Source organism: Marmota marmota, unplaced genomic scaffold (genome assembly GCF_001458135.2).
Source record: "Marmota marmota marmota unplaced genomic scaffold, marMar, whole genome shotgun sequence".
Classification (NCBI taxonomy): domain Eukaryota; kingdom Metazoa; phylum Chordata; class Mammalia; order Rodentia; family Sciuridae; genus Marmota; species Marmota marmota.
Window position 1 is genome coordinate 8920475 of NW_026000241.1, and position 23885 is coordinate 8944359.

At 44.6% G+C, this 23885-nt stretch overlaps 1 protein-coding gene across 1 annotated transcript; it reads left to right on the forward strand.

The window, feature by feature from the left end:
• Positions 1-4826: 4826 nt before the first annotated feature.
• Positions 4827-23644, forward strand: LOC107145086 (putative serine protease 45). The gene is given in 9 exon segments (XM_048795371.1): positions 4827-4923; positions 5624-5772; positions 9490-9516; positions 15665-15872; positions 17669-17695; positions 20574-20730; positions 21231-21505; positions 22281-22444; positions 22735-23644. Coding segments are annotated over 9 exon segments (1488 nt in total). The 3' UTR covers positions 23119-23644.
• The last annotated feature ends 241 nt before the right edge of the window (positions 23645-23885 follow it).

A 23885-nucleotide genomic window follows, 5' to 3' on the forward strand; every position in this document is an offset into this window, starting at 1 on the left:
GAAATAACTCATTGAATAACATTGATAGTGCTGGTTTAGTAGTTATGATTCTTTTAGTTTCTGCTTATCATGGAAAGTTTTTATTTTCATATTCAATTTGGAAGGATAGTTTTTTTTTCTGTTGTTATTGTTATAACAACCCTGGTTGGAACCTGTTGTCTTTAAGGGTTTGGTATATATTATTTCAAGCCCTCCTGGCTTTGGGGGTCTGGGGTTAGAAATCAGTAGAAATTCTAATTGCTTACCTCTAAATGTGACCTGTCATTTTTCTCTTATGGCATTGGAATTCTATCCTTGTTCTGCATATTAGGCATTTTAATTATAATGGGTCTTCTAGAGGATCTTTTAAAAATATTGTCCACTTGGAGTTCTAAATATCTCTTGTGTTTGGATTTCTATCTTATTGCTGAAGTTTGGAATATATTCTGACATCATTTCATTGAGTATCTTGTGTATTCCTTTAGTTTGTATTTGAGTGCCTTCATCTATGCCAATGATTCTTATATTTGGTCTCTTAATGGTATCCTTGATTTCTTGAATACTCTGGCCATGATCACTAAACATCTTTTCCATATTACTGACTTCTTTTTCAAGATGATATAGTTTGTCTTCAAGGCCTGAGAATATCTCTTCAGAGTGGTCTAATCTATTGGTGATACTTTCAACTGAACTTTTAATTTGATTTATTGAATCACTTCAGGATTTGTTTGGTTTTACTTCATAGTCTCCATCTCTTTATTGAATTGTTCTTTTACTTCTTATATAGTTCTAGTTTATTCCTTAGACCACCTTATATTTCCGTGGGCAGTTTATCTATCTTAATTAACTATTCTAAATTCTTTTACTGGCATATCCTTCTCTTGATATCAGTGGGGTCAGTTGTGTTGTGAGCTATTTGGGGTGGCTCATTCCCTTGATTTTTCACATGGTTGGTATTTCTACCCATTTTCTGGGATAATTATTTCTTCTGCATTGACATAAGGGAATTTTAATGGGGCTGCATTTTCTTTACTTTGTGCTGGGTTGGGTAAATGTCTTTACAAGATGAAATAAAAACCTTCCATGATAACCACAAGTTAAAATAATTCACAATTAGAAAGCCTGCATTACAGAACATTCTCAGCAAAATATTCCATGAGGAGGAAAATGAAAAAAAAAAAAAAAAAAGAAAACCAGCAAAGGGAAGACCTACACTAAAGAAAAGGTCAATCAGAGGAGAAACTAATAGTAAAGAAGTTGGGGTATGAGGGCATAAGGAAGTTTGAAATATTCAAAAGGTGAGGAGAGGGAATGGGGTTGTAGCTCAGTGGTAGAGAGCTTGCCTAGCACTTTCGAGGCACTAGGTTCGATCCTTAGCACCACATAAAAATAAAAAAATAAAAATAAATAAAGGTATTATTTACAACTAAAAACTATTAAAAATAAAAAAGGTGAGAGGAGATAAAGTGAAAGCAAGATCCTGCATGAAGGTCCTCCAGAGGAGGAAGTGAAGAAGTAGAAAAGAGAGAGAGAGATTAGGGGGATAGGTGAGGATAAGAGTAATTAAACATCTCAGCTACATCAACCCTCATCAAACAACAAAACAAAAAAATTAAAAATAAACAGTCTCCCCCAAAAAACACCAAAAGAAAAATACCAAAAAGAAACAAATAAACAAAAAAAAAATAGTGACTGTCTCTTAGAAAAAAAACAAAACAAAATACTAACAGAAATTATTAAATGGAGGGAAAAAACTCAGAAACATGTGTATATATTTGTACATGAGCCAATCATCAAATATAGCAATTATTTTTAATTAAAGAACTAAAACATATTAATAATAATAATTAAAAAGAAACTGTGTTAAAAATACTTAGATTTTTACATGAATCTAGATGAAGTTGAATATTTACATCCTATCCCCAACTGTTCTTTTTTCCTTTAGTTCTTAGGCTGTGTCTCTTGGAGCTGAGTGATATTAAACCCAACTCCCTTTTGGGATTTTTCTTTTTACCACTCTGCCTGCTGATGTAGCTAGGAAGAGTCAATTTCTCTACTCACAAGTACAGGGGGATGGAAGTCCTAGGTACCTTTTGTAGGGATTTTGTGCAAATGTCTTAGATCACTGCTCTTGCTGGTTAGAAGTGGTGCAAAGATCTATTTGGAAGTTCTGGCTGCTGGGGTCAAGCTCTAAATGACATTTTGGACCTTTGGGGATGTAGTCTGGAGGGATTAAATTATTGCATGCCTAGGGCTGAGTAGATGTTGATCTCAGCTGGGCATCTGGGTTTCTAGTGTCTCCCCAGAGTTCTAATCATAGGGCATCATGACAGACCTCTTTGGGTGGGTGGTGCACAGCAGATTTCCTGAAGCCTGCTCACCACCCAAATATGAATATTCAAGTGTCCGACTCTGAATGTAATTACCCACCTGATGAGTTTCCCCTGATCCTTTTCAGCTGGTCATTTGTGTTACCACAAAAAAGAAATTGGTTGCACTCTCCTGTCTCCAGGGTATTCACACCCACCTGGCCAGTTTCCCCTATCGATTTATGCACACCACAGGGCTCAGAGGGAGAGCAGATTACACTCCCCTCTGCTTCCTTTAATGAATCCACCTGATCCACTTTTTTTTTTTTTTTTAACAACTGTTTGGTGATCCTGATTTGCCAGATGCACTTTAGGTCACACAGTAAGCACCGACTGAGACCAAGTGAAAATATTTGCCAAGGTTCCTCTAGGAACAAGATTTAGCATAAAATCTCTTTGAGCTGAATCTCCACCTCAGGTCTTTGCTTAGAAGCTGAGGAACACGGAGCATATTTTGTGTGCCAAATTTGTCCATGTTCTCTTTGTGTTGCCCCTTTGGGGTGACACAGCACCCTTTTGTCTGCCAGGTTCCATTGCATTTCCTTATATTCTGCATTCATTATACCAGAGTCTCTGGGCTTCTCCAAATTTCTGATGGATAAATAATGGTTGAAAATGGGTTTGTTTAGACACCTACCTTGTTATGAAGCCATATTCCTGTTGTTCAAATTCCTAACAGCAGAGCAAGTGGGAGGTGACTCTTTCCCCTACTCTGCCATTTTGTGATCCCTGCTTACCTCCCTCTGCCACCCTACTCCTTTCTCTCTGCCCTCTCACCTCATTGCTCTGACCCCCTTTTCCTATCAACGTTACTTCACTGGAGGGGGAAAAGCACAAGTATGTAGGCAAGTGTAACATCCCCTGCCACAGAATAAAGTCCCTGACTCTGGAAAGTTTATGTCTCCATGTGGGGTACACTGTGTCTGCAAATATAAGGGGTTTCTTGATGTAGGGGACAGGAATTTTGTATAAGCATATTTGTTACCAAGAAAAAGACAGGCATGGTCCTTGGATGAACAGAATGCCAAGTGTGAAGTTATCATTTGTCAGGAGCTGCCCTGGATGCAGAAGCCTTGAAGTCCTGATACACTGGGTTCTGACCAATTATTGCCTTCAGTCTGGCATGGCAGAGCCAGGTCCTGGTAACTTGGGTGTTACCCGCTCAGACAATGAAGAGTGGCTCCAGGTGTAGGTGTCACTTGTGGGGGTTGAGTTACACTCACCTGTTCCTTTGTAACCCTGACCCCTTACCTCATCTGAATGGCTTCTCCCCAATAAAAGGGTTCAGCGTGTGCTCCTCACTCTTTCTTGCCTATCTTGCCCGCCTTGTGGGAGCTGCCCCTGAGGAGCAGTTACTGAACCCAAAGAAAAGGTACTTTCTGTGCTGTGTCTTTATTTATTCCCCAGATTCACTTAGAGTGACCCTGATTGGTTCAGTTGTGTTTTGCAATGACAATCATTAACATTTTTACTCTTTCCTACAAAAATGTGGATTACTCTATAATTAAGCAATGACGTTGGGTCACACATAACATGTAAATCACAGGTGGGAATAGAGGTGGTCATTACAAGAACACTGAGTTAAGGGGATGGATGCCTGGGTGCAACTTCCCTGTGAAAGAGAGAAATTGGGAAGAACTGAATTGGGAGGATGAGAACATTCCTGGTCTCCCTCTGTGTGTGTATCTCTGTCCTCTGTATTGTGCATTTGAGCAATGGGGGTGTCTTCACAGAGGAACCCGTGATACAAGGCTAGTCAATGAGAACATTTTGAGCAGAGGCTCAGAGTAACCCAAGACCTGTGTTGCTGCTGGCAGCAACGGATCAGTATTCGCTCATCCAGTGTCATGATGGCTTTGTAGAACTTCACTCCTGTGAGTAGCAGGATTCAACAGTACTTCTCACAGTATCATAGGTTGGTTAGGCCATTCTGCCTGTCTAGTCTGAGCTCATTCCTAAGGCTACATCCATGAGGCAGCTTTATTAGAGTCCAGGATATCCCAGATGGCCTTCCAACATGAGGGGTTACCTGGTATATGGGTAGGGGTGCCTCGGTTTTCTTCCAAAGACCTTTCATCTTTCCCTAGGCTGAGCAGGTGCCCTCAGGTCAGTGTCCAGGTAGGGGAAAGCAGAAGCTACCAGGATGTTTAGCACCTGAGTTCAGGAGGTGCCCAGCTTCCCTTCTATCACATTCTGTTGTCCAAAGCAAGTCACAAGGCCAGCTCAGATTCATTGAGGGTGGGGAAGAGAATTCCATTTGTAGGTGGGCAGAGATGTAAAAGATTGCAGCTGTGTTTTTAATCAAACAATAATGATTTACACGCTGAGATTCACTCCCATGTGAAGGATGTTGCAGGGTTGCGGGGCCAGTGAGCCGAGCCTGGCCTGGCCTTGGGACCCAGGGGTCCGCGCACGCGGTCCGCGCATGAGAATGAGTGCGACACCGCGCGGGGGGCACAACAGAGGGCTGACAGGTCCATGGCGTTCCTGAGCAACCGCAGTAGCGGCAACGCCTTCTCCGGCCTCCTGTTTTGGCTTCAGCTCCTGGGGCCTCTGCTCAGTGAGGCCTCAGTGGGTGCGGCGAGGCCGTGATGTCCCGGTGGGTGCGGGTGGTGGTTGGGTGATGGGGGACTGGCCAGCACTGTCTTGCTGCTCTCTTCTTCCTCAGGTAGGGGTTACAGACCCCAGGAAGAGTCCCCAGTGACCCTGGCAGGCTCAGAGGCCCCAGCTCCTCCCAGACACCTGAAACTCCCAAAGATTCCACATCCTGCTGTAGCTCCAGCCCCAGCAGGGGCTCCAAGATCTGGGGCTACTTCAGAGCCCACAGTGTCACCATTCTTACAATCCAATGGGGATTCTAATCCATTTCCAGATGTGCTTCCTTCAGGTAGCTTCTGGTGCCAGGGTTATACAGGCCTGCCTGGGAGTTGAAAGGGAACACAACCAGACTAGGGAGGATGGAGCCAGATCTTGTCTTGAAAATGGGAGTGGGGGCTGGGATATAGCTCAGTTAATAGAGTACTTGCCTCACATGCACAAGGCCCTGGGTTCAATCCCCAGCACCACCACCAGAAAAAAAAAAAAAAAAAAAAAAAAAAAAAAANGTTCAATCCCCAGCACCACCACAAAAAAAAAAAAAAAAAAAAAAAAGAAAATGGGAGGGAGAGGACATCCACCTGTCACACAAGGCAACACCTAGGCAACCTGTGTGTCGTGGTCATGGGGTTGGGGGACAATGGCTTCACTTCTAGTACCTTCTTTCCTGAATCATCCAGTATGTGGGCAAAGAAGTATGAGGATATTTGGTGGAAGTGAAGCCCCATGGAGGAAGTGGCCCTGGCAGGTGAGCCTGCAGTCCTATAATAGACATGTATGTGGAGGCTCCCTCATCACCAACCGGTTAGTGCTCACTGCTGCCCACTGTGTCTTTGGTAGGTGAGTATTTGGGTCTTTGGGTTTTGGCCCCTGATCAGGCTGTGTCCTGTCCCCATCTCTGAGGTTTCCTCCTCATCAGAAAATGAGGATGACAGCCTCAGGGTTTTTATTTAATCTGGGATGAGACCTGATCATTTGATTTTTTCTCAAACATTGGTAACTTTTACTTCAAAGTTTGTATAGTAAATAAACAGATACATCTGGGCTGTCAAACAATATACAACAAAGAGTGTACATCTTACTTAGCAACAACACTGTAAGATATCAATGTATTCTCTTTAACTTTTACCTGTTGTAATCCATTACAGGGTTTCCAAAACTTCTGCACCTTGTGCTTTTCATATCAAATTTTTAATTAAAGATCTTAGCTATTTTCCAAATGAATATATTTTTGGGGGTTTTCCCGGTTATCAATGAAATTTCTTTTTATATCTATAATTAAAAATGACACTCTGTGGGACTGTACAAATTTAGGTCAAAATAAAAATATATGTATTTTGTGGCTTCATAAAACATCATTTACTGAATCTTTAAGGAAATTAGAAGTAACAGCAATATATGTAAAAGAAATGATTTAATGACTATAAGCAAGACAAAGCAGAACTGTGGTTCTTTTGCAGACTGAGGACAATGAAATGTTTAGCTATAATTTTCCATACAAACATGAAACAATATTCACATAGAATAAACACTCTCAGAAATAAGTGATGGGTGATAAACAAACACCAGTTCCACCAAAACAACAACAACAACAACAACAACAAAAATCAACTGAAAAGTATTGGGGTTGTTCATGTTTTAAGTTTAACATGTTTGCTCTATTTAAAAAATATCTGTAGAAGCTCATAATAAATTGCTCCTATTTCCAGACATTACAGAGAAGACATATTCCATTGTTAACTGTTGGTAAAGCAATATTTCAGTTTGAAATTATTTTTATGATACATATTAAAATAACTTTAGATGAAATGCCTTCTAATAGCAATTAGCTGGTTTATTTAAAATTTTGTTTTAGAATTAGTGATAAATATGAACTTTTAATTTTTTAATCAATTTTCCAGGTGATACTGGCCTGGGGAACCACTCTTGGAGAATCTCTGGCCACAGTGGTTGGGTGTGGGAGGGGATAAGGTTTGTAGAGAGGGAGTGGTTGCCAGCTTGCCGAGGGAGTTGGGTTCAGGCTGGGAACTACCTGGAATGTATAGATGGGGAGTGTAGACCCTCTGGATCTCTGTGAAGACAATGTCCTCTTCCCACAGACAAAGGGAATACACAGTGATGCTGGGACACAATAATTTGTTTGAGTTTGATGACAACGCAGTTGTGATTCCAGTTAAAGACATTGTTCTTCATCAATATTATAATGTTCGACTACTGACTAATGACATTGCCATTGCTCTGTTGGATGTTCCTGTGAATTATTCCTCGTACATCCAGCCTATATGCCTGCCTGAGAGGCCTTTCACAGTGAATGCTGAGACATTGTGCTGGGTGACTGGATGGGGCCGCATGGAAATGAATGGTGAGCCTTTCACCAGGATGCAGAGCCTGGTGGTTTGGGGTTGGTATGCAAGCTCCAGGGAGGGTTAGGGAAGTGATTCTCTATGGGTGGATTAGGGAGGAGGGTGAAGAATAGACAGACAGTGAATACTTTACAACTGTTTTAGGAATTTTGATTGGTATGTCAAGACCTGGGGACATGGGTGACAGGTATGGTGGGTTCTTTCCAGGGTACGTTTGAGTTTAGAGTCAAGAGCTCCCTAGGCAATTTGAGCAGTTTTTAAAGGACTTTACCTAGTGGGTTGAGCTTCTTGTTCCCAGGGAGATAGGCCAAGCCAGAGCAACCCCATCAATGAGGGTACAGGATATCCTATCTTTAGGATGAGACTGGACTTGTTATCTTTCTGAACTGCTTGTCTGAGAGTCTTAGATCCTGCCCTAGAAGGTAAAGTAGTGGTACAGGACACCTGTCACCATTACCACTGATACTCAGAGTGATGGAGCCATGGTTGTCATTTCTCAGGCTGATAAAGCCTTGCCTCTCTATTTCCTTGACTCATCTTTGCTTTTCTATCTCAGTTTGGCCTCTTCCCTCTTCCTCTCAGTGCTCAAACTGGGCCCAAGTTCCCTACTGTGTCCAAGGGCACATTATTTCTGCTCTTTTTTTTTTTGAAGGGTAACTGATGAGCACCCAGAGTGTATACCAAAGGCTCCTGTCCTATCCCAGTCATGCTGATCCACTTGCTCCTATATTGTGTTTCTTTAGCGCGGCCAAAAAAGCTTCGTGGAGCTGAACAAAAGATTCTTTCCCAGAAGATTTGTAATGAGAAGTATCAGAGATATTTCAGAACATCAGTCACCATGGTGCGACAAGGCATGATCTGTGGCTATTATGACGTGCAGCGTAGTCCTTGCTGGGTCAGTATGTGGCCCCTTTCTGCCTGTTTTTGAGTGTCCATTGAAAGATAAGGAGGTGCACAGGGAGTGACTACCTAGATTCCTTTAGCTGGTATGGCCTGTTCCTTCAAAAGGGAGCAGCCCTGACTGTCTGGGGCACTGCTAGGGTGCTGAAGGTAGGCTGGGTGATGTTCACATTGTGTTTCACTAGTTGAGCTCTCCTATGCAGCACTAACCCTGCCAGTGTGAGCCTAGCCCAAATGATCCCAGTTAACCCACATCATGATCCAGCAATACAGACTCAGTGCCTACTATCCACATGGGGAAGGGGAGATCCAAGGACATCAATTCAAGGTTGTCCTGAGAGTACCTCTATGATTCCCAGGCCCATGTTCTTCCCTCTCCACCAAACTTTGTTCCTGAGGAGAGGGCTTTTGGGCCTAGTCTTATCAGATGCATATTTGCATGTATTGGAAAGAGCTTTATTGTTGGAATGAATAAAGAAGCAGTTCCAAGAACCCTGAATAATTTCATTATCACCTGTGCAGAGAGAGAGCCAAAGTCTTTACCTTTTCTGGATGACTTCTCCCTGCTGTGAACCCGTGTATCCAACCCCATCCATCCAGCTCTGCTATCTTCAAGACTCTGAAACATCCCAAACTGCCCCTTCAAGTAAAAGTTCACATGTCTTTTCCCAAACCTATGCCACTGTCCCCACTACCAGTCACTTCTGTGAGAGGTCCAGAGTCTTCATGTAGGGAGAGGGCTCAGCATGTACAGTGTCCCAGAGGTCTGGGGGCAGATCTTCAGTTGAAGGATGATTTAAACATGTAGAGCAATGGGGTAGCAGATGTGGCCAGAGAGGTGAGTGGGTGGGGTGGGGAGGTAGAGTGAGCCTGGGTGCAGGGCCAAGTTCTAGTCTGGCTCAGGCAGGACTGGGAGGGTGCCTGGGTGAGTGTGATCAGATTTTCCTTTTAAGTCAATGACTTTCTTGGTTATATGGTGCCTAGACTGAAATCTAAGAGCAGTTTTCATCATGTAGGGATCACCATTGGATTCTAAGCAGGGCATGGGGAAGCAAGGAACCATAGAACATGTGTTTGAGGTGGAATGGTGAAGATCATAGGGCACTGGTGTTGAGGGAGGGGCTGAGGAAGACCCTGGGTTTCTCCTGGAGGTGACTGGTGGTGGGGTTAGTGGAGCAGGTTTGGGAAAGTACATGCCAAATTTCACTTGAAAAGCAGGGTCTGGATATTTCCCAGTCTGGAAGGTAGTGGAGCTGATGAACAGAGGGGGTTGGACAGGTGAGTTTGATCAGGGAAAAATGGGGGGGGGGGTAAGAGATGAGAATTTTGGTTCTTTTTATGCAGAGGTGATCCTCAAAATATTTAAGGTTCCTTTAAGGACTGACTGATAGGCAACGATATTGGCCAGAAGCTGTAGTGGGCTCTGCCTGCTGTCTTCTCCGTCAAGGGTTCTCCTGTAGCTGCAAGCTCATGGGTGGTTTTGGCAAGGGTCATGAGGAAGGGGTCAGCAGCAGTGGAAGAGTAGGGCACCCAAAGTGAGTCAGTTTACTGCAGGTGTAGTAGGCCCTGCTGGCTTTGTGTCTCGTGTCCTCTTCCCTGGTCACCAGGAAAGAGTAGCACTTCTCAGAGGATGTTCAACTTTCCACATCAACCTCCTTCTGTCAGATCTCATATTCCCCTGAGAATATGAGAACCTGAGCCTGGCAGTGCCTTTGGGGATCCTGGGGAAGGAAGCCCAGTGCAAGTCTGTCTCCCCAGAACCTCGGGTGGCATGCTGCCTGGTGGGATGAGGACCCTCTTCTATCCCTGCAGTTTGTTTGTTTTTCTTTCTCCAGGGAGATTCTGGGGGCCCTCTTGCCTGTGAAGTTAACAACATGTGGATCCAGATAGGTGTCGTGAGCTGGGGTTACAAATGCAGTGTCCTTCCTTCTGTTTATACAGAGATCATCCAGTTTAAGAAGTGGATCAATGATATTTTAAATCAGGCTTCTGGTATATATTCCATGGGAGTCTGTATGCTGCTCATATGTCTTCTGCTTTCCAAGGCAATCCTGGTGACCATATGATCACCCGGGCCCACTCCCCTCCTATTTGTGGGGTCTCCCACTAGGCCTCTCCTCTAACCTCCCTTTCCTTCTCAATGTCCTTTCTTCAAATCTGGCGAGACTCTTTGACCCTCGAGAGACCCACAGTTTAACATGCCTGGGCCATGCTCTCCCTGTTGGAAAGGAAGGCTCGAGTGCCTGCAGTCCTGTCATGGGTAGCATGATGACTTGGGACACTTTGGAGAATATGTGCCAAAGGATAGAAGTCATCACGGTGAAACCCTGGTTTCAGGGTCTTCTTGAGACTGTGTCTCACCAGAGATGTCAGGAGGAAGAGAGACAGTTGGGGGGGATAGGGAGATGCTCCTAAGTAGCAGAGCACAAAAAGCACTTGTATGTATTTGCTAATTAACTTACAAAAAAGCTGTTTTTAAATCAGGACCTACGTGACAGGGGTCCGTGCCCCTCCAAAGAAGGAAAAATGCTTGATTGATATTTTGATTGGACTAAAGCCTGCATAAATACCTTGTGGACACGAATGTCTTATCCAGGATTGGGCAGGGGGCTAACTTCCTTAAACCTACATATCTATATAAACCCCTAGACAATAGCCACCCTTTGTTATCCCTCTTTGGGATTCCTCTCTCTTTGGGAACTCTACTTTTTCTTTTCTATTACTCTAATAAAGCCTGTTACTTTACTCTCACCCTGTGTCTGTGGGTTTTAGTCTTCGAATTCATGAGACAAAGAACCCAATCCCACGTTCCTTGCTACGCCAGCTAGAGCGGTCATTGTCAGATGGCATGCAAGAGGTGTTGCCTGGTCCCTGAAGAGGGTCAGGCCTGGGACTTCCACATCTGGCTCAGTTGCCTGTGGCTGGCCGGCTCCGGTGTGGATCTATCTATGACTGAGTAGCCTGTGGAACTGGCCTCTCGTTGGGTATCCTAATACGGCACTCCTTCCTCTGTGCCCTAGTGGCTGCATTAGGGGCATCCTGAATTGTGTTGTGACAGTTTTGAGTGTGGAGATTTTAAATGTGAACTGAATAAATGTTTGGATAGTGTCCTGTGTGTTCTGAAGCTCCGCTCACTTGGGTTGTTTGGTTATATATAACCTCCTCTGTGGAGAGCTGTGCCCCCATGTAGCTAAGGAAGTTCTTTTTCTTTTCTTTTCTTTTTTTTTAATTTTTATTGTTGGTTGTTCAAAACATTACATAGTTCTTGATATATCATATTTCACACTTTGATTCAAGTGGGTTATGAACTCCCATTTTTACCCCGTATACAGATTGCAGAATCACATCAGTTACACATCCATTGATTTACATATTGCCATACTAGTGTCTGTTGTATTCTGCTGCCTTTCCTATCCTCTACTATCTCCCCTCCCCTCCCCTCTGAAGTTCTTTTTCTTAACCATAGAAGATGTAAGGCAGTACCTGCTCTGAGGTGCATCTTATGGGTGATTTTGCTGAGCAGATCCTGGTCCCTTATGTCATTTCCAGCATCTCTGCAGTAACCTCTAGAATTGAGTCACACAGATTCTGCTAGGGGCAGGTGATCAGGAGAGAATGGAACAGGGAGCCCGAGTGAAGTCGGAGCATAACAAATATTCCTCCTTTTTCAGTTCTTCCCCTTGCTGCTCATCCGAGTTTGTTTCCAGAAAAATTATTTCCCACATGAAGTAGGGTGAGAGATTCAAAACATTGTACCCAGGTTTGGTGACCTCATATAAGGTCTGGTGTCTCCCATTTTCTCTGTTGATCTGCTGACCAGCTTTGTCCTGATCTTCTGCCTTTTGTCCTTCCAGGGGTCCATGTCTCACCCCCAGATTTCAATGGGCAGTCTGTGGCAGTTCCAATTGTTGCCAGAGGAAGGATGGGACTGGGAGATCAGGCTTAACATCAAACACTGTCTCTTAATGATTACAGTACCAATTCCCAACAAACCACTGGAGATTCGTGGGTTAGCAAAATAAATCTAACTTCTTTTTACCAGAACAATCCAGTTTTCTTGGTCAGCAGGTAGCTTTTCTCCATTGTATGGTCCCACTCTTAGTGTTATGGTTCATTTTTTATCTGTGTGATTTTTTTTTACTTTAAGTTGATTTATTTCAGGTATTTTGTCATAGGAACAGAGAACACTGAAAATTGACTAACACTGCTATACTACAGAAAACCACAGATGGAATTAATTTACAAACAACAGGAATTTACTTTTCACAGTTCTGGAGGCTGGGCAGTTCAGGATCAAGTTACAAGCAGGTTTGGTATCTAGTAAAGGCTCTTTTCTTATAGATGACATCATCTAGATGTCCTTACATGCCAAATAGGATTGGGGCAAAGGGGGACCAACTGCTGTATCTTTGCCTGGTAGAACAGATTAACAAACACACTCAACCCTCCACCCCCAAAAAAACTTTGTGGGGAGAATCTAAGCTATTTCATCAATTTTTGTATCTGCTTCCAACTTAAGACCAATCAGAGAAAGTGAAATATCTTTAAGGAATCACGTAAGATGCACCACTTCTAGTTAGCCTGCCTACAGCTTCCATGCTTACAACCTCTAACCAGGGCACATTTGAAGCCTCTTTTTTTCCCTGCAATATAGCCTTCCTGCTCTTCTGTTTTCAACTCTCTGCCAAAATGCAAGGGATCTAGATGACTCCTTTCCTACAGCAAGATTAGAATAAATAGTCTTTGCTCTCACCCCCCACCCCCCATTGAGTATTGAACCCACAGGTGCTCTACCACTTAGCCACACCCCCAAGGTGTTTTTTTTATTTTGGGACAGGGTCTATGTTGATGAGGCTAGCCTCAAACTTGCAATCCTCCTGCCTCAGCCTCACAAGTCTCTGTGATTATAGAGGTGTGCCATTATGCCCAGTTGCTTTTCTTATCTAGTTGGTCAACATTTATTCATAGATCCTTCAATATAGAATTGACAAAGACTCCCTCCTTGACCAAACTTTAATCAGTTTCCTCTGAGCCCTCCTCTAGTTTTAGCAAAGAATCCTGCTGAGCCTGTTTAGCAAGAATTCTCTACTCTTCATATCTAAGCAAGTTTCTTTTGGTAATTTCCTATCTACTGACTCCTTAGCACTGCCTCTTGGCTAAAAATTTTTCAGCAGATCATTCTGTATTTGGTATTGAACTTGGTTCCAAGCTGAAGTCTTTCTTCCCTAATGCAATGTATGGAATAAATCTGATTGTGTATGTTTTCAGTACTGGCAATTGTGTACAAGTGTGCTCTACCACTGAGCTATATCCTCAGTCCTTTATATTTTTTTATTTTGAGACAGGGTTGTTGAGGCTGTTCTCTCCTGCCTTGGGCTCCCTGTGTGCCACTCTGTTTGGCTCAAACTGATATTTTTGAACACTACTTGAAAGCATAAAATCTTGGAGTTGGTTTCTGAGGGGTTCTGGGATTTTTTCTAATTAAAAAATAGAAATACTGGCTAAGCATAGTGGCATGAGCCTACAATCCCAGCAGCTCAGAAGGCTGAGGCAGCCTCAGCAACTTAGTGAGTCCCTAAGCAACTGAGTGAGACCCTGTCTCAAAATAAAAATATAAAAAGTGGCTGGTGATGTGACTTGGTGGTTAAGTGCCCCTCGTTCAATCCCTGGTATCTTAGCTAAGGAATACAAGATAGAAAGGAGAACCATTGATAATTGAAAAATACTGTAACAAAAGTAAAAAAAAATCCAATGAAGAGTCCCAAGTTCAGAATAGCTCAAAAGGAAAAACTATCAGTAAACAGTAAGACGGAGAAGAGAAATTGTATAATCTAAAAGCTGAAAAATAGATTGGAGGAGAATAATGCACAGAGTCTTGAGGACCTATGAAAGAATGTAAAAAGGTCTAACTTTCATGTTACCAAAGTGTGAAAGAAAGAAAGAGGATAACACTGAATCAATAGCCAAACAAATAAATGACCAATTTGGCAAGAAACAGAAACGTACAGGTTTGAGATGTTGGACAAACACAAACGGAATTTAAAAAAACTTAAAGAATTTTATGACAAGATACATGGCAATCCAACTTTTAAAAATTAAAGAAACTACCTACAAAGAAGGATAACAAATTACCTACAGAGTGAACTAATTCAGATGACAGTGGAGTTCTCATCGGAAAACACGGAGACAGAATTAAGTGGCACAGTGTTTGAAGTACCGGAGAAACAAGGGTCAAGCCACATTCCTCCACAGCGACAAGCAGCTTGTAGCAATTAAACGGAAATCAGAAGAGTCTCAGATTGAGGAAACCCAAGGGAACTTGTCACCTACAATTCTACCATAAAAGAATACCATAAACTCAGGAGCTCTCTAAACAGAAAGGAAAGAATAAAAGGAAATTTGAGACATCAGAAAGAAAGGGGGGAATAATCAAAATAACATTTCCTTCTCTTGAGTTCTCTAAATTACGTTTGGTGGTTTAAGAAAACTCATACACTGTTTGACATGGTTCTACATTGATGTAAAGGAAGTGTTTAAAATAATGACTTTACAAACAGAGAAGTATAAAGAGATATAAAAGGCAAATAAGTTTTCTGTAGCTCACTTGAACTGGTAAAATAATGACACTGATGTACTACTGTCTCTATATATATTGGCAGAAACCTAAACATCTATATAAAGCAATCTTATCAAAAACACTATGGATTCAGCAATGTGTAATTATCTGTGTGAATTTTTACCCCGAAGGCTTGTTAAAATATTGATTTCTGTTTCCTCTCTGCATGTTTTCAATTTTGTAGGTAGAGCCCACACCTGAGAATGTACATTTGGAACATGTTCTCAGGTGGAAAGCGCTGTGGCTCTAGAGACCTTTGAGAATCAATGCTCTGGGGTAACAAGAGTGAGAAAAGGCAACTTTCTCTTGGTTGTTGATATGGAAGTAGCATATATCACCTCACCTGTGTGGACACACTTAGGTGCCAGGCTGGGTTATGGGGAAAGAACAGTCTTGGTGGTCATCTCCCAATCCCTGCCATGTCTAGCAGACCAAAAGACATCATATTTCTGCAAAAAGCCCTATTATAAGGTCTGGCAAAACCACCACCTCTTTCAGTGACACTGATCTTACTGGTGGTGTGTAAACGAGGAAAAATGCCTTTCTTTTCTCAGGTTTCTCCCAGGACTCCTTGATTTAGGACCACCTTATGTATCACTTTCTTAAAAGGATGGTCCCTAATTCCCTAGTCATACTATTTTTTTCTCCCATCTTGTACTTTTAACATCTTTCCATATGCTCACATCAATAGTGATTGTGGAACTCTCTAGTGTAGGCAGAGGTGCCAAGGATCTGGTCGGGACCTTCAGCAGACAGGTTCTGTGGGCACTGTCATACCCTCAGAGCCACTTGGGATGCTTGCATGGGCCCGGCCACCCTGGGATCCGAGGTTGTCTTTGGAGCCGTTGGCTGCGCGCGTGCTGAAGCGCCACCACAAGTCAGAGACGCATCACAGCACGCGCCAGAGACGCTGTCCTGAGCCAGCCCGCCCGAGCCAACCCCGCAGGCGTCAGGTGGCCCTGGGACTCATGGCCGCCGGGCGAGGATCCTTGAGGTCCCGGTTCCTGAGTTGCCACCTGCTGCTGCTGCTTCTGCTACCGCCAAACTCAGGTAAGGCAACGCCTTCTGGGCCATCCTCCGCCCCTCCGCCCCTCTCGCCCCTGTCCTGCCAGGGTGGCTGTCTATTCTGGCATCTGGGACTCTCTGTCCCCATACCACCCCAGTGGCCACTTCTGCTTTATTAGCCCTCCCAGGATCTCTGCAGGGGCTCCCAGTGACCTGAAACCCCTGTCCTCTCTGGCCTCCTCCCTGGGTCCGCACCTGCCCTCCAGCCTCCCGGGACCGCCAGTGCGGAGCACCCCTGTCTTGTGACTCCTCCGCATCCTGCCGCTTCCGCCCCCCCCCCGCCCCGCCCCTGCCAGTCTGGACTCTGAGACTAATGTCCTGACCTCCCTGGCGCCCTCTCCCCAGCACCTTTGGAGCCTCACACTCTCCTCCTGCTCCCCATCCTCTGCTCTTCCCCAGTAGCTAGTCCAACTGAAGACTCCACCGATTCTGCTGGTTTGGCTCAGGCATGTTCCTGAACAGCTCAAAGGAGTATTCTAAAATTCACTTTCTTCCCAGATCTCGTGTTCCAACCCAGTGTGCCTTACCAGCAGCTGCTTCATTTTCTCAGAAAATAGACCGTCAGGTTCCCTCTTTGCCTTGGGCTCCCTCCATCCGCCTCCTGTCGCCCATCCTCCTCTCCCCTTCTCTTTGCTGTGTTTCTTCCTCCATCCCCAGCCCCTCTGGCTGTTAGGCTTCATGCTTCCATCCCACCTAATCCTTAGCCCATTGCTTTGTCTTTATTGACCTGACCTTTTTACTGCTCCCTTCATTTTCTTTATTTATTTTGGCTTCCTGATTCTCCTCTACCTCAGGACTAACCCTCTACCTCCTCAGCCTCTGCCCCAGGCCCCCTCCAGCTCTGCTCACCCCTGACATAGGGGTATCCCCTAAAGCTCTCTCTAGTTCCCTGCTCCTCCCCTGTTTACTGCTCACTGGGTGAACTAACTCACCCTGGGCTCTAAGCTGACATTTTATGTGATAATGCTTTCTAAAACAATGTGCCACTTGCTGAAGTCTCCACTCAAATGACCTAGAAACATCTCGACTCTTGGGGTTCAAAGCAGCCTCACCTTACAGACTAGCTTCTCTTACTCTGTAGTCCCAAATCTCCCATCCAGCTCTCCATGTCTGGTCTCACACCAACTTCCTCGTCCAGAGCTGCTCCTCTCTTGTCTGGTTCTGCAGTATCTCCAGTGGGATCTCAGAGCTTTCAGTCCTTTACCTTCCTGGCTATATTACGAGCCTGGCATTGCCACACCTTTATTGGCGTCCCAGAGGGTCTTAACCAGCTTCTTGGCCAGGTGCTCAAGGACCTCTGTGGTTGGCTCCTGTGCTCCTTTCCTGGTATCATCTGTCTCTAGCTATCACAGGTCTTGTTTTCATCCTCTGGCGTCTGCAGCATACACCACAATGTTTCTTCTGCCAGGAATGTCATCTCTTTTTCATTTCTGCTGTGCCTTGTCATCTTTAAGACCAGCCCCAGTAACCCCTCCTCTCAGAAGTCTCTTTTGTCCACCGCCTCTTCAGGGGCTCACCTGACACCTGGGGTCTGTCACTCTGATCTCACATGAGTGATTGTGTACTTAGGTCTGCCTCCTGTGCTGGGCATTGTGTTCCTGGAGGGCCGGCTCTATGTGACACATGGGTTCCCCACCGTCTACCTCCAAGCTAGGCTCATACAGGAGATGAGGGAATATTTGGAGAATACATGAGTGAACTAATTAATGAAAACATGCACATCTTGGCTGTCATCATGCCACCAGCTTTTGCTTCATCTCTGGCCATCTTTTCTCCTTCAGGTTTCACAGATGACAGAACTACACCAGGTGAGTTCAGTGGGCCCCTGCCATAGGAAAAGCTTCAGGTCTTTGGGGGATGTGTTCGGAAGGGCATCACATTGATAGCGTTTCTGGGTTGGTAGGAACCAGGAATATTCTAGCAGGGCTACTTTTCAAAGAACAACCTGAGACTACCAGGATATATGGACTTAAAAATCCAGGGGAAAAATCTACAGGGACTCCATGGGAATGCAGACTTTCTTTGAATTCAGACCAGGCTGCATCCTCTCTGGGGACATGTCCAGGAGGCTATACTTTTCCATGTGTTTTGGGGTTCTAAACTGTGCAGTTGCAGCTGGAGCCTCCTGGGCCCTGGGGCCCTGGGGCATTGTCTGCAGAGCCTGGCTCTTGGGTTTCCTATCTTTTTCCTTATATATCAGGGGCAAAGGCTTGGGTTTCTCCTGTCCTTTGGATTCACGAACCTCTATTGTCTCAGGTCTTGCCAGGCTCTACTCTGATTCATTATTGGTTGTTTGGTTGATTGATTAAATTAAATTGATTAAATTGCTCTGCCCATTCGCCATTCCTATTCCCTTTCTCCCCACCTTCTCCAACTTTTTTCTGATATGTTCCATGTGCTCTTTGTGTGTTCTTATAACAATACATATCGCTGTCATGTGTATTTTTTGTTTATTATTCGTTTATTTTTATGTGGTATCGGGGATCGAATCCAGTGCCTCAAGCATTCTAGGCAAGTGCTCCACCCCTGAGCTACAACCCCGGCCCCATGTTTCCTCCTGTTTTCATTTAAAAATGTCTTCATTTGGAAATAAGCAATGTATTGCCCCAGACCTACCACTCTTTTTTAAAAATATATTTTTAGTTGTAGATAGACACAATATTTTTATTTTATTTACTTTTTTTCATGTGGTGCTGAGGATCAAACCCAGTACCTCACACCTGCTAGGCAAGCACTCTACCATTGAGCCACAACCCCAGCCCTCAAACTTCTTGATTTTGATTTAATCAAGTTAGTTTTATGTTTTATGGTTTGTGGAGTGTGTGTGTGTGTGTGTGTAGGGGGGTAACCAGGGATTGAACCCAGGGGTGCTTTACCATGAAGCTACATCCCTACTTCTTTTTATTTTATTTTTATTTTGAAACGGAATATTGCTAAATTGCCAGGCTGGCTTTGAACTTGCAATACTCTTGCTCAGCCTCCCAGTTAGCAGGGAGACAGGTGTGCACCAGTAGCCCAGCATGGTTTATATTTTGGGGCTTTAAGGACTCTTTCCCACCCGTGGCACACAGTCTGTTAATTTCACAGTTTTACCTTTAGGTCTTCAAGCACTATTAATGAGGAATCTTTTCTTAGTTCATTCATAGTAAGCTAGTTTTCACACCACCTACTCAGTGGTTCTTTATGCATTGATTATGGTGACCTGTTCATTTACATCAAGTTCCTGAGTTGGTCCACCTGTCTGTCCATGTGTCAGCACTATACCATTCCTGTTATTTTGGCTTTCATGTGGGTCTTAATATCTGCCAGCACAGAGGCCCTTCTTTACTGGGATTTTTCAATGATCGAACTCTTTCCAGACCTTTGTTTTTCTATGTCAATTTTAGAACAAGTTTATCAAGTGTCTTAACAATTCTAACTTGGAAAATGAATTATAGATTAATTCTGGGAAAATTATATCTAAAATACTTAGTCATTCTCTTTCACAGAAAGGACCGTCTCTCCATTTATGTTGATTATTTTCTGTGTCCTTTATTAGAGTTTTTAATTTATCACTGCACAAGTCTTATGTGGTATTAGGTTAATTTCTATATACTTGTAATTTTTTTGCTACTGAAAATGTGTTTTGAGTATATTTTCTTGGTGGTGGTGCTGGCGTAAAGAAATAGCAGTGATTTTAAAAGTAAATGATTTCATGCAAGGTATTATGTACATACAATAAAATGCACAAAGTGTGACTGGATCTAGGAATTATCACCATGAACACACCTGTGACCTCAACCAGCCAAGTTAAAAGGTAGAACAGGACATCCCCTTTAGGCTCTCAAAAATTACTTCCTCTGCCCCTTCTCACAGAGTCTCCTTATCCTGGCTTCTGATAATGTAGATTTTTTTTTTTTTTTGGTCTGTTCTTCAACAGTATACGATGTTGATGTTTCCTATAGGTATTTGACATATCAAAAGTTACAAATTTCCTTTGTTTTTCTTTTTTTTTTCAAGTCTTAAGTACACATTGAATGTTTAACCCCCCCCCCTTTTTTTTGTCTCTTGAGAAAAGCACAAAATCTCTTTCCCTCCAGATCATTAGAATTGTTCATGTGGAGAAAGCATTGGAACTCTTCCAAGGGTGGGACCACCCTTGCACTCCTGGGACAATCCCTATGTGATCAAGGAGTGTTGTTTTTCAAAATATGATGTTGGCTAATATTTTATTTAGCATTCCTGCATCTGTGTTCGTTCAGACATTCATTCACACAGTCGTACATCTTGGCTGATTAAACTAGTGTGTGAACTGTGAGTGGGGACCTCGGTGGGCTCCAGGCTGCTTGGTGTAAAGACTGCAGCAAACATTGTAGATTTTCAGGATATGCATTTCTCTGCTTAGGATTCCTTCTCTGCTTCTCCCTTGTTTTGAAGTCCTGCGCTGGTTGCTCTCATGAATCTCAGTATGTCTCTCCTGCTGTGAACTCTCTATGTCCCTTTCTTGATGCTTGTATCTGTCATTGTCACTTTGTCTAGCTTACTACCTTTGGGCAGGCCACTTGCCTCTCACCCTCAATCTCCCTCTCTGAAATGGGAAGAAGCCCCTGACTTTACAGCATTATGCAAATTGGCCTTGGAGAGCTTCTTGGTTCTGGTCATTCTTATCCTCCTCTATGTGGTCACTGTGTCTCTCTGATATGCTAGTTTCTGAACTTTGTGGTGAGCCCTGGTGGACACAGGATTCGGACCAGCCCCGCCATTGGCCCTGGGAGGTGAGCCTCCGGATAGACAGTGAGCATGTGTGTGGAGGGTCCCTCATTGACTCCAAATGGGTGGTGACTGCCGCCCATTGCATCAAAGGGTGAGTGTTGTCTATGGGTCCAGGGCCTGGAGCTTCAGAGCTACAATGGACCCAGCCCAGTTTCCTTATTTCTTTGTGGAAGGAGGCGGGTGGGGAAGAGTGGGAAGTGGTGGCCAGCACAGGAATGTGTCATACTCAGGATCTGAGAGGCAGCCAGGGACTGACTGGGGCAGGAATCTCAAGCAACAAAGATTGTATTCTAAGCTGGGAAGTAGGAAAACCCAGAACCCCCCTCCCACAGGAATACATTTATGTGCATCTCTACCCACAAACCTGCAGCATGCCACAGAGAACAGGCCATCTTCAGTCAACTTGAATAAAGAAGGACGAGGCAGGCAGATCCCTCCCTCTCTGAGACCTCCAGGGTAGATTAGGCAAGGTGGAGTGAGCACAGCAAATCAGGCAGGACTTCTGATAAGGGAGAGGGTCCTTGGAAGAGGTAGGGGCATACTTGTCTGGGAAACTGATATCTGCCAGGCGGGGCTCTGTATCTCCTGCAGCTCCAAAAACTACACAGTGGTACTTGGTACTTCCAAGCTGAACCCAATGAGATACGAAAAGGTCATCTGGATCCCTGTGAGGGACATCATTATGCACCCCAAGTTCTGGGGTCGAACATTTGTCGTGGGTGATATCGCCCTTCTCCAACTCCTCACTCCTGTCACCTTCAGCAAGTATGTTCAGCCCATCTGTCTCCCAGAACCCAACTTTAACCTGAAGATTGGCACACAGTGCTGGGTGACTGGCTGGGGCCAGGTCAAACAGCGCTTTTTAGGTGAGCGGGATGGAGTGGGGTGGGGGCATGAGGTCAAAGTGACTGTCACCTCTGGTCCTTAGTTCTTTAAATGGGTTAGGACCATGTCTCCCGTGGTGACCATTGTCATGGTTTCCACGGCCACTTCATTCTGGTTACACTCTCTAGACTGGGTGTAATCATCTGCCTCTTACAGAAACTCAGGGTCAGGGGTTCATAAGTTCACTCCCTCGTTCACTCACTTGGCACACTTTGGGCATCTGACACACACCCAGCCCCTGCCATTGAAAATGCATGCCCTGCCCGGAAGGGAGTCACAGCAGTATGTGGTGTGCATGGTGTGTGGCGATGGAATCGGGGAGAGCAGGCTGACAAAAACCTGGGGAGATCTGGGCTGAGCTCTGGGCAGAGGGACTGCTTGAGACGTCTGAAGGAGGAGCAAGTGTTAGTCAGGGGACAGAGGGAATAGCTGGTACAGACCTATCAGTCTGGAGAGAAACGGCACATGGTTGGGGTCCCAACTTATAAGTGGCCACCCTGGAACTTGATGAGGACTGGCTTGGTTCAGCAGCTAAAGCTCCCCAGAGAAGAGGATCCTTAACCAAAGTCTGAGAAGGTAAGGGGTCTATACTTAGGGTAGACACTGCAAGGGGGGTGACCAAGTGAAGGAAGGGATGGATATGTGACAGGGCATGGTTTGACTGAGCCTCAAGATTGGAGGTGACAACATCTTGGGCAGAGGTCAAGGTTGAGTGATGTGAAGGGTTGTTGCTCACCCAACTGAGCTCCTCCACAGCCAACTCCACGCTGACCTCAGAACTGCAGGAGGCCGAGGTGTTCATCATGGACAACAAGAGATGTAACAAGATTTATCGCAAGCTCTCAGTTATCCCCCGAATTACCCGCCTTGTCCAGGGAGATCTGGTCTGTGCCACCAACTATGGAGATAACTTGTGCTCTGTGAGTTTGGGAGGTGCAGATTCTGGCAGCTCTCCTGCTAGTAACTCCTGGGTGGGGGCCAGTTCCCTGGGGCAGGGCTTGCTTAGCTCCCTCTCAGTTACTAACAGGATCTATTCTCATCTTCCTTCACCTGGAACTTTGACATTGGCTGCTATTCTGAGTTGGGTCTCTAACTGAGGAGCCCAAGGAGGCCCCAATTAGCAAGAACGGCTCTCAAATAGAAATCAGAGGGCAGGTACTCGGGGTCTCCTGGGGCTCAGGAGCCTCCTTCACTCCTCTCTTCTCTACAGGGAGATTCTGGGGGACCATTGGCTTGCGAAGTCGACGGCCGATGGGTCCTGGCTGGGGTGTTGTCCTGGGAGAAGGCCTGCACCCAAACACGGAATCCAGGAGTGTTCGCTCGCATCACCAAATATAGCCAATGGATCAAGAAGCAACTGAGCCATGGAACTCTGACTGGTCCTTGCAGCTCCTCCTGGCTCCTATTCCTGTCCTGGCTGCTGTGGCCTCTGATGGGCCCCTGACTTCACCCCTTCCTCTGCCTGCTTTGCCTCTGCTGGATGGCAACAGATGGGGGGTTGGACCAAGGTCACATGTCCATATTCAAGGGTAGGGAAAGAGTGGCCCCTGGGAAACTGGGTCCTGCTTTGGCATCCCAGCAGGGAGGGGTGTAGTGAATGACTAAGCCCTGGGTGAGAAAAAGGGGGAGTATGATCCAGAGGGTTCTGGAATCTGGGACAAAGATAGTAGGGTTTAAATTTAATGCAAAGTGAGCTGGTTCTTTTTTCTGTTCTCTGGAGCATCCCTGGGGGTTGGGAGTAGGTGGGAGGTCAGGGCCTCCTGGAATTAATTCTGCCAGGGAGCTCCCAAATGGGAAGCTCTCTCTCTCCAGTGTTGGAGCATAGGAAAAGGACCTGGACCTGCAGCCTCCGTTCTTTCATCTGTACAGTGGGTATATTACTGTAAGGGAGGAGTCAAAACATGCCTTATAGGCTGACAGTAGGAATGATCCACAGAGAGTACACTGAACATAGCTTCCTGTTTTCTTTAAACTAATTGTAAAAGTATTATATGTTCATCATAGAAAGCTGGGAAATACAGTGAAGCCCAGAGAAAGGAAACCTTCCCCAGTCCCACCACACAGAGATACACACTCTTCTCATTTTGATGTATTTCCTTCTATGTTCTTTTCTTATTAAAAAAAACATTTCAAGCAATATATAAATACATTCTTGTTGTGATTTATTTTTAAAATTCAGAGATTGTATATAAAGATTCCTCTTTTCTCATCTGGTCCCCACTGGTTCTGTTTTCTGTCCCCAGAAGTAATCATAGAATTTCTTTTTCTATATGGTGTGAGGCAGGGACCTAACTCTGTTTCTAACCCAAGAACTGATTTTGTTGTCACCATTTTTTTTTGTATAGTCCATCCTTTTCCTGC